This window comes from Orycteropus afer, unplaced genomic scaffold (genome assembly GCF_000298275.1).
Source record: "Orycteropus afer afer isolate SDZICR_OR568_19922 unplaced genomic scaffold, OryAfe1.0 scaffold00231, whole genome shotgun sequence".
NCBI classification, from domain to species: Eukaryota; Metazoa; Chordata; class Mammalia; order Tubulidentata; family Orycteropodidae; genus Orycteropus; species Orycteropus afer.
The window spans coordinates 5149090-5159899 of record NW_006921818.1 but is presented as its reverse complement, the minus strand read 5'-3'; the positions used below and the strand labels follow the sequence as shown (position 1 = coordinate 5159899).

Here is a 10810-nt window from a genome sequence, read left to right as displayed (position 1 = left end):
AAAAAGAAGCTCTCCACAAAAAAAAAAAAAAAAAAAGAATAAGTGACAGACTAAATAAGTTATAATTCATCAATAAAATGAAATAATGTGAAATCATTAAGAATGTTACACTTCTTTGCCATGAGACAAGAAGAAAAGGATGGTGCCTAGCTACATTAGTAAGCATTTTGAGCAAAGCCCCAATAGATGGATCTTGATCAAAAGGAGAGAGAATGTAGAACAGAACCTCAAATTCTTATGAAGAGCAGACTTGCTGGTTACCCTGAAGTTGGAAAAACCCTGAATCTATTGCCTGGAAACAACTTTTACACCTTCAACTGAAATTATCGCATGAAATCATGTTTAAACTAAACAACAATTTGGCTCAATTAATAAAGAATGTTTGCCTTAAGCACTATGCTCTTTTGAAGAATTATCTCTATGAGAGCAAATTAACAACAGTAACACTAAAGCACAGATGAGAATTTTTTGAACCTTTTACTGTGCTTTATGTGAAAGCTTACACAGCCAAATTAGTATTCCCAATCAACAGTTCATATTCATACACAAATTGTTTGGTGACACTGCTTGCAATCCCTGCCATGTGTCAGCTCTCTCCCCATCTCCTCTGTGGGTTCACTGTTTCCATTCCTCCTCTTTCCCTGACGCTCTGTGCTTTCTCATCTTTAGTTTTGGGTAAGTGTGGACCTGTTGGGTTCATATAGTTGTTCATTCCAAGGAGCACATTCTCCATGTTGTTTCTTATAGATGAGAACTTGAAGGGGCAGAGGATCTAAGTTAATGGTGGTAAAACAATATGGACAGAGATAGGGAGAATGGTGACACATTGTGAAGTACGTAACCACTGACAATGAACTGTGCATTTAAAAATTGAATGAATATATGTTTTGTTGTGCATATTTTCACCAAAAATAAGTTTCTCAAAAACTTGGTGAAAGCAGGAATATAATCCTGGTAGACTCAAGGATTTGAACATGTACTGTTCACCAGCTTTTTCTAATAAAACATTAATGTAAATTTAAAAAAAAAATGTTGCAGAAGAATATTTACTGATTTCATAGTATACTTTTAAATTAAATATATATCAAGACACATATGCATACTTTAAACCCATTGCTGTCGAGTCAATTCAGACTCACAGCCACCCTACAGAGAAAGAGTAGAACAGACCCATAGGGTTCCTAACACTACAATCTTTATGGATGCAGACTGCCACATCTTTCAATCACAGAGAAGCTGGTGGATTCCCACCGCCAACCTTTCAGTTAGCAATCAAGCACTTTAATCACTGTACCATTGGCTTACTTATACGTACTATATCACTTCATAAGCAAAAAAAAAAAAAAATGTGATTGTGTACATTTAAAGTTCAGAAAAGAAATACAACAAAATGTAACAATGCCACAAAAAGTACAAGACTGTCTATAGGATACTCACTGCAGCACTAGTAATAGAGGAAATACAGGTAGGACGATTACATTTTATCTATCAGCTGGGGCTGGGAAATGGAAACATTAGTCATGATATTGACATATGACAGATTATCCTTAATCTGTGAATATGTTTACAAAAAAGTTCTGAAAGTCTATACACTGTTAACTACTCTGGGACAGAGCACTGGAGAAGGAAAAGAAAAAAGCTTTCACTTTTCACTTTATCATTTTCTCCTCAATGAAAGTATGTTTATGTATTTTTTCTCTTTAATCAATTTTTCCTCTGTTGGATGAAGTGGGGATGGTCGTCAGTTTTCTTATTTACATCATATGCTTACTTACCAACATTTTCTAATTTTTTTTACAATGTGTATATATTACTTATATAATTTAAAAAAAGAAAACTTTTCATTGCAAATAGGACAATTTTGGCTTTCTGCCTTTCCCATTTGGACTTAAGTACAGGAATAGGAATGAAACACCTGACATCAAAGACAATAAGCATCTGTACCTTAAAACAATGCATTACCTAGCCTATCTATTTCTTATTTGCTATGGCCAGGCAGCATCCAGATTCCATCCCTCATTCCCTAAGAAGCTCCAAAGCCATGAGGTCCTTGGGGACCTTTTTCCAAAGGCCTCACCATTTGGCAGCAGACCCTTGAGCAGACACAGGAATGCACCACTTGTTGCAAAATACTCAAGCAAAGTCCTCAGCGGGACTCTGACAGGACCAAACAACTGTACTCAACAAGGAGGTGGTGATTTCTTGGCTGACCCTCCACTATTCCCTGGTCACTATTCCTCTCTTCTTCAGTGTTCCCACCTTGATCCTACCTGAAGGACAGCGTTGGCGTAGTCATTGGCCTTTATGTTATTCAGTCCCACAATACCCGGCAGGTAAGTAGTGCCATCATATGCCCGGGACAATTTGGCTTGCTTGTCCAAGTTCGCAATTTGCTGCTTTGTGAAAGTGGGCTTCAATACATACTACAAGCACAAGAAAATTCAAAGTTGTTTGAGAACTATAACTAGAATTCACAAAACAGATAAGATATGTCTGGAACAACAATTTCTGCCAAAAACAAAAAACAAATGGATCATGGCCTTCTGGCCACACACTTAAAAGGGCCCCCAAAAGTAAACATAAAGACAAAGGTAATATGGGGGAGGTCCTCTCCATACTGCTAATCTAGAAGGGGATCTCTGCATTTAGCCCCAAATCACTGAATCCAAGGTCTTTCCTCCGGCCTCAGCTACCTGGGCAGCTCCAAGATAAAACAACTACCAGAAACTACAGGACCATGCAAGTCTCTGGAGGCAGCAGAAGCCTGAGCCCTGACTGTAAACCAACCCACTATAGAGCCAACACATCTACCCAATTCAGGTGCTGGAGCACCTCCTCACTTATCTGGGCAGGACCCTCATGACTCCCTGTGACTGGAGATGTGGGACCAGAGTCTTCCCTGTTACAGAGCCATATGGGTCATCCCAACACTGTTATGGGCTAGACAGAGGTTGTCACCAATTCGCTTCAAAATCTTGATTTCAGTTCCTCCCTTATAAATTACCCATAACTATTTTAACCCCAATTATCAATAGACTGATTAAACTTTTAAAGTAGCCACTTGCTAAAAAAGGAAAATAATAGTCAACAGTTTCAATATTAACCAAAGCCCAACAGGACTTTACATGTGACTCTTGGCACAGGTAACAAAGTGGAGCTACAAATGGAGCCACAAATGGGTCATTCTGGCCACATGTCTAAAGTAGCCAGGAGCTGCTAACAGTTTGATATTCACTGTCCTATACCAGACCCAATTCACAGCCCTACTCCAAAATGTGGAAGGATAACTGATTTCACAAAAATGCTTTAACTCCATCTATCAGATGCTCTGATACTAAGGTTTCCTGGCTAATGGACAAGATACTTTAATCACTGTAAAGAAATGTTCCAAATTTAAATTAATAAATTTAAATTTTGGTTTAAAAAAAAAAGCTTTAACCCCAAGTAGAAAGCAGCCACAGTTCTTCAGTCTCAGCCCTCAATTATTAAAAAGCGTAAAGACTGCAATGAGGTTACAGACCACAGGCTGCAATTATGAACGCTGACCTCCTTTGTTGCTTTCCCTGGTTCTGCCCACAGAGAATGAAACCTCTCCAAACCCAAGGGGACTAAACAGTCTTCCCTGGTCTTGGGGTGGGGTAATTCCCACAGAGCCTGGGAAAGGCTCCCAAGAGAAGTGACCTCAAACCAACCCTCTTGGACACAGACCGTGATATCCTCCAGTGAGGAATCGATGATCTCATAGTTGTCTGGAAGGCAGTAAAACTTGAGGGTGTGGAGGTTGAGGAAGACATGGTGGCTAAACTGGACACTGTGAATATAGGCATGAGATTTCAAACCTCGACCTGTAGGGAAGGAAGAAAGGCTATAAGAGAAGGGCAGATTCCAGAAAGGCACAAATCAAGCTTGGTTTTCCTTTCATTGTTTTGTACTAGAACATGTTAATAACAGCAAAAACAAAGAACTATGCCATCCGTGAAATGAAGCTCTCACATGAGCTCTCTCATCACAAAATTTAGCAAGTAGTAATAGTTTACCAAGTACTTTGTTCCCTAGAAGGCATAAGCCATTGGTTGGGGAAACCAATTTCATATACATGAACGGGAAATGTACATATATACAAAAAGTACTTATGTATGAATTAGTTTCATGAATGAAGTTTAATTAGATTTGTTCGTGTATTCTGTGTAAAATATGCACATACATATATAAATATGCACACATACTTTGACAGTGCATCATCACTAAGTCCTACATTTCCAAATGCCCACATTTGGGACAATCTTGTATCTAAGTACATCTGTTTATGATGTCATTCCTTTCTGAATATCTCCTCCTTTGCCCACTCAAACCCTGTATGTCCTTGCCAGTTCAAGTTCTACCTCCAACTCCTCAATGAACTTTACACAAACACTCCAGCTAACGTTGACTATTCCTTCTCTCCAATTCTTATTGCCGTTAGTTGTACTCAATGCCACACAGTCTAGTAGCCATCTTTATGGTCTTATAGAGCTGACTGACTGCTTTATGTGTTAACCTTGACTTCTTATAAATGCAAGTGAGTAGTTCATATTTATTTCAAATCTTACACTATACTATGTACGTAGCATTTGCCTACTCTAAATGAACTAAAATGATCAATTTTCAGAAAAGAACTGACATAAAAACCTCTTTAGAGCAAAAGGATTCTCATAAAACATTAGAGATTTAAGAACACAGATCCTTGACATCTCCAATACAGTCTTTCACATGACTCACTTTCTCCCATTGAGATGTATTCAGATTCTGACCAATCACAGAGCCTCCTGTTGGATTTCCAAGAATAAATGGGACTAATATTAGGATTATTAGATATGACTCCTAAAAGCAGCTTATTTTCTTAAAAAAAAAAAGTCCCTGGAGCAGACCTGTGGCTAGTGCTGAGCACTTAACAAGTTTACAACACGTATCATTTATTTACCCTGAAAGTATTTGCCACACACCAGACAGGCATATGCATTAATATGGGAGAGGGAGATGGAACACAGTTTCTCAAAGTCAAAGTCCAGCACACTCCTAAAAAACCAAAACAAAAGATAAAACAATTAATAGGGGTGGATGTCTAGAAGGGCACCTATAAAGCACATTCCAGTGTGAAAAAGCATCCTTCAGAGAAAGGTTCAACTACTATACATGAACCATGGAGAACATTAACTATTCCTCACCCACCACACCCCAAAGCAGAGTCAAGGTGTCTCTATCAGACACACAAGTGCCAATGACTCGCTTTCTCATTAATATTTATAACCAGTCAAGGACCTTCCATTGTAGTCACGTTCTCCAAGGGGAAAGCTACAAGAACTGGACCAAAGGAACAGGGCCCTGGCAGCATTCCAAACTAAAAGACTAGGGGTATAAGGTCATTAAAAGAGTGAATATACAGTTATGAAAATTATTTTTTATAAAAGCAATTTTCATAAAAATTAAAATTTAGTTTTGTCCACAAAAGTAAGGGGAAAGCCTGAAGAATTTTAGGAGAATATCCCCAAATAGATCTATTTATATAAGAGCAAAGTAACTGTGTGATTGTGGCCAAGTAAGGTACAAAAATCTTTATTGCCACTGAATCTACAGGTGGCAGAAAGATTTCTTTTCAAATATCAACTCTAAATAATTGGTAATGGTTTCTTGGAGCTCCACTATGCAATAAAAGGACCACTAGCCACACATGGTTATTTATATTTACTTTTTAAAAATTGAAACTAAACTAAATTGTTCCTCAGTTGCACAAGCTTCATGGCAAGTGCTCAACAGCCACCCTCAGCTTGTGGCCACTATACTGGGCAGCCCTCACACAGAACAACTACATTTTTACAGAAAGTTCTATGGGCAGATTGAAGCATAATGAGGTAAATACCTCTACTTTAGGACAAATTTTTATCCTTTTTTTTATCTGCTGAATCCCTGGCACAAATGGGCACTCAACAAAATATTTTAGTATTATCTTTGTGTTGTTGTTGTTATGTGCCGTCGAGTCCAACCCGACTCATAGTGACCCCTCCTTGGGTTTCTGACACAGTATCACTACAGAAGGAGATTGCCCCATCTTCCTTACGAGGAGTGGCTGGTGGGTTTGAACCACCAGCCTTCTGTTTAGCAGTCAAGTGCCTTAGGCTCTATGCTACCAGAGCTCCTATTTTCATCTTTAAGGACACCACATTTCCTGTTATTCCAACATACAAATTCAAAATTAATTGAAAGCTCTTTATACATGTGTTTACCCTTACACATTCTTGTTCTACAACATGCACTGACTCTTCAAAGTAAAGGAAAAGGTTTTTATAACTCATCTACCCTTCACTATCAACCCTCTCATTATCCAACATTTTGCATTTACAACAATAATAAAAACCTTTTCTACTTTGTATGACTGAAGTAACGAATACTGAGGTATGAGGCAAGAGTAATGCTGGCTGTGATGTTAAGGTTATGTATCAACTTGGCTGGGCCATGATTCTCAGTACTTTGGCAGTTATGTAATAACACAGCCATCTTCCATTTTAGGATCTGATGCAGTCATCCTCCATTTTCACATAATACCAATTTTGACATAATGACCTGGTCTTTAGAACCTAACCATGTTGATAAGTGAGGACTAGGTGTAATGGCAAAAAGTATAATTTTCTGGGCAGAAAGCTTTAGAAGGGATAAACTTAACATATCCCATGAACTCTCTGAATAGACTGCATTGTTCTTTTTGCTGCTCTCATCACCCATCCTACTGACCTGTTAATGGTATCCAAGTATGGACAGTGGCGGCTCCTCCGGTCCTCGAAATCCACACGGCCATTCTTGGCTGAAAGGAAAATCACCACAAGATTTAGAAACGGGAAGCCTGTTCTCAACATCAACTACTAGCAGAAGTAAAGAAACACAGAAATGGGATGAACTAATCAAGATGAAGTCCAATACAGGCAGCCTTGCAACATGTGAAAAAGCCACTGATGGCACAAACTACAAACTGGGAAACTATAGCTGGAATACATATAACCAACAAAGGATTAGTCTGCAGGATACATACAGAAATCCTGTGAATCACTAAGAAAAGCAAACAACCCAACAGAAAAATGGGCTAAACACATGAAAAAGTATGTCTTAAAACAAGAATACAGCCTACATGGTAAAAAGATGTAAAAATACAGCCTACGTATGTAAACCTCATCAATACGTGACATACCACTTCACACCTACCAGAGAGGGAAAAATAAAGTCAGAAAATTCCAAGTATTGGTGAATATATGAAGCAATGGGGACACTCAAGAATAGCCAGTGGAGATATAAACTACTACAACTTTTTAGAAAATAGTACAGCACTTATGCACAGGGAGACAGCTCAGGGGGCAGGAGAGTATGGAGGGATGGACACTGGGAAGAGGTAACTATGGGGAAGAAGTGGGAGGGGAGCTGTTGCACTGTGGTAAACTGTGGTCAATGACATGCAACAAAGTATATGTGAACTGCTGTATGGAAAGTGAATTTGCTCTGTAAATCTTCACCCAAATCACAATAAAAAATAATAAAAAAAGAAAATAGTACAGCAGCATCAAAGCTAAAAGCATGCTGACTCTTTGACCCAGCAATTTTTCTTCTAATTATATACCCCAGAAACACTTCTGTACATATGTACCCAGAGACATTATTTAAAAATATTTATAGCAGCAAAGCTGAAAGAGCCAAAACTGGAAACAGCCCAAATGTCCATCGCAAATAAAATAGAGAAGTATATTCTGGTATACCATCAATGGAATAACATACAGCTATGAACATTTATCTAGATGAACGTCAAATATATCACTAGCAAAAAGAAAAGGGCAAATCAAAAGACTGTATGCAGTATTGTGTATCCATGTATATCAAGTACAAAATAAACACTACACAACCTAGGGATGTATGAGATAAAACAATAAATGAAAGTAGAAAATAATTAGAAGAAAATTCAAGACTGTGATTATAGGAAAGGAAGTATATACAACTGGGAAGGGACCTATAGGAGCTTCTAAGGTACTAGTTTTTCTAAAGCAGAATGATTTCAGAAGACAATTCTCTGTGGATCTCATATTTCTGCACATCTTGGGAAGAAAGTCATAGCCTACCTTTGCTCCAGATTATTCTGTCAAGGATGTTGGTAGAGTAAACTGCTTTGGAAGAGAGAAAGAATATCTCTCTACAAAGTAAAAGCAAGTTTACTGCCCATTATAAAAGATTCATGTTTTCAAAGTTCAAACTTCTTCTTCCACAAGGCAATCCTGTATGTATACAGGTGTCATCTGGCTTCTCCATGTTGCTCTATGGAAAGTGACTCAAGGAATTAACACAAATGCTAACAGTCTCACTACTGTTATGGCTTTGAGTAATAAAACGTCCTTTGTCTCTGACCCAGGAGTTCCATATCTTTTATCAGCATCCATGAAACCATAGTAGACTAACTTCTTAGCTTGCAAAGAGAGTAAAATCTTAGACCTTTCACAGTTCTTGACAAGTGGTAGATTTCAGGATATACACTTATATTCACAAGAGCCAAAAGACAACCTTGAGTATACACCATCTGAACTTAGAGACCATCTGCAAAACAGATTTGATGCACTGAACAAGTACCAAAGACCAGACAAGTTGTAGGATGAAATCAAGATCATACATGAAGAAAGCTAAGGGTCATTAAAAAGATACGTGTGATAGTTGAAGCTGTGTGTCAACTTGGCTGGACCACAATTCTGTGTGGTTTAAGCTGTTGTGATGTGGTTATTCCCATGATGGGATCAGATGTCTATGTTTTGAGCAGGCAATCTGGTGAAAGGGAGTTTCACTAGGGGTGTGGCCTGCTTCCAGTATATCCAAGGACATCCTGGGAAAAGAGACATTCTTCTGTGGATCAGGAATCTGTTGTGCTGCCTACAACTGTCCGTGAGTGAACAGTCCACCATTCAGCCTGGAGATCTTGGGTTTGTCATTCATTGGAGTCAACAGCCGGTGTACTGCCTGCCAGCCTTGAGCTCCACAGCCCCTGCAGTTGCAAGAGTCGGGAAAAGCCTCCAGCTTGACATGGAAAAGCCTCCAGCTTGACGTTTGATCCAGGAACTTTGGACGTGCCAGCTTCTACAAGTGTGTGAGCCATTTTCCTAAGATAAATTTCTCTCTCTCTCTCTCTCTCTCTCTCTATATATATATATGCGTTTTACTGGTTTTGTTTCTCTAGAGAACCCAGTCTAACACAACAGGAAAGAAAGAAAATACCAAAATGGATGTCAGAAGACATGCTGAAGCTTGATGTTGAATGCAGAGGAGCTAAAGCATATGGAAAAAATGATGAAGTAAAATTGCTAAACAGAAGATTTCAAAGTACAGCTCGAGAGGACAGAGTAAAGTATTATAATGAAACATGCAAAGACTAGTAGTTAGAAAATCAAAAAGGAAGAACATGGTCAATGTTTCTAAAGCTGAAAGAACTGAAGAAAAAAATTCAAGTCTTAAGTTGCAATACTGAAGGATTCTATGGGCAAAATATTGAATGATGCAGGAAGTACCAAAAGATGGAAGGAATACAGTCTGTACCAAAAAAAAAAAAAAAACTAGTCGACTTTCAACCGTTTCAGGAGGTAGCATATATATGATCAAGAACCACTAAGACAGAAGGAAGAAATCCAATCTGTACTGAAAGAATTGACGAAAAACAAGGCTCCAGGAATTGACGAAACACCCACTGAGGTATTTCAACAAATGAATACAACTCTGCCAGCACTCACCCATTTCTGCCAAGAAATCTTGAAGACAGAAACCTGGCCAGCTGACTGGAAGAGATAGATAACTGTACTCATTCCAAAGAAAGGTGATCCAACAGAATTATCAAACTGTATCATTAATATCACACATAAGTAAAATTCTGCTGAAGATAATTCAAAAACAGTTGCAGGAATATATTAGCAGGGAACTGCCAGAATTCAAGCCAGATACAGAAGAGGAGGGCATGGAACAAGGGATATCATTGCTGATATCAGATGAATCTTGGCTGAAAGAAAATACCAGAAAGATGTTTACCTGTGTTTTATTGACTATGCCAAAGTATTCAACTGTGTAGATTATAACAAATTATGAATAACATTGTAAAGAATGGGAATTTCAGAACACTTAATTGTGCTCATGAGGACATAGACCAAGAGGCAGTCATTCGAGCAAAACAAAGGGATACTGCATGATTTAAAATCAGGGAAAGTATGCATCAGAATTGTATCCTTTCACCATACTTATTCAATCTCTACCCTAAGCAAGTAAGTTGAGAAGCTGGACAATATGAAGAAGAATGCAACATCAGGATTAGAGGAAAATGCACTAACAACTTGAGATATGCGATGGCACAACCTTGCCTGCTGAAAGTTACAAAGACTTGAAGCACATACTGATGAAGATCAAAGACTACAGCCTTCAGTATGGATTACACCTCAACATAAAGAAAATAAAAAGTCTCACAACTGGACCAATAGGCAACATCATGATAGACGGAGAAAAGACTGAAGTTGTGAAGGATTTCATTTTACTTGGATCCACAATCAAAGGCCACAGAAGCATAAGTCAAGAAATCAAAGGATGCAAATCTGGTGCAAAAGACCTCTTTAATATTAATACACAAGATGACATAACCCAGAAACCACAGCTATGGACATAGCCAAAGTAAAATGAGTTTACAAGATTGTAAACAGGGAACCAGAGACATCAATTGGCAAGTGAGGACAACTACAAACAAAAAGAGGGAAAAGACTGTGTAGTCACAGAACTTTTA

General features: G+C 38.3%; 1 protein-coding gene across 1 annotated transcript in view; it reads right to left on the bottom strand.

Annotated features, from left to right (window-relative positions):
• The window catches only part of USP39 (ubiquitin specific peptidase 39), a 71035-nt gene that overhangs the window by 44353 nt on the left and 15872 nt on the right, over nt 1-10810 (bottom strand). The window contains exons 2-5 of the mRNA XM_007948896.2: nt 6766-6835; nt 4961-5055; nt 3709-3845; nt 2271-2423 (exon numbers count right to left, since the gene is read on the bottom strand). Coding sequence (XP_007947087.1) covers nt 2271-2423; nt 3709-3845; nt 4961-5055; nt 6766-6835 — 455 coding nt within the window. The remainder of the gene's footprint in view (nt 1-2270; nt 2424-3708; nt 3846-4960; nt 5056-6765; nt 6836-10810) is intronic.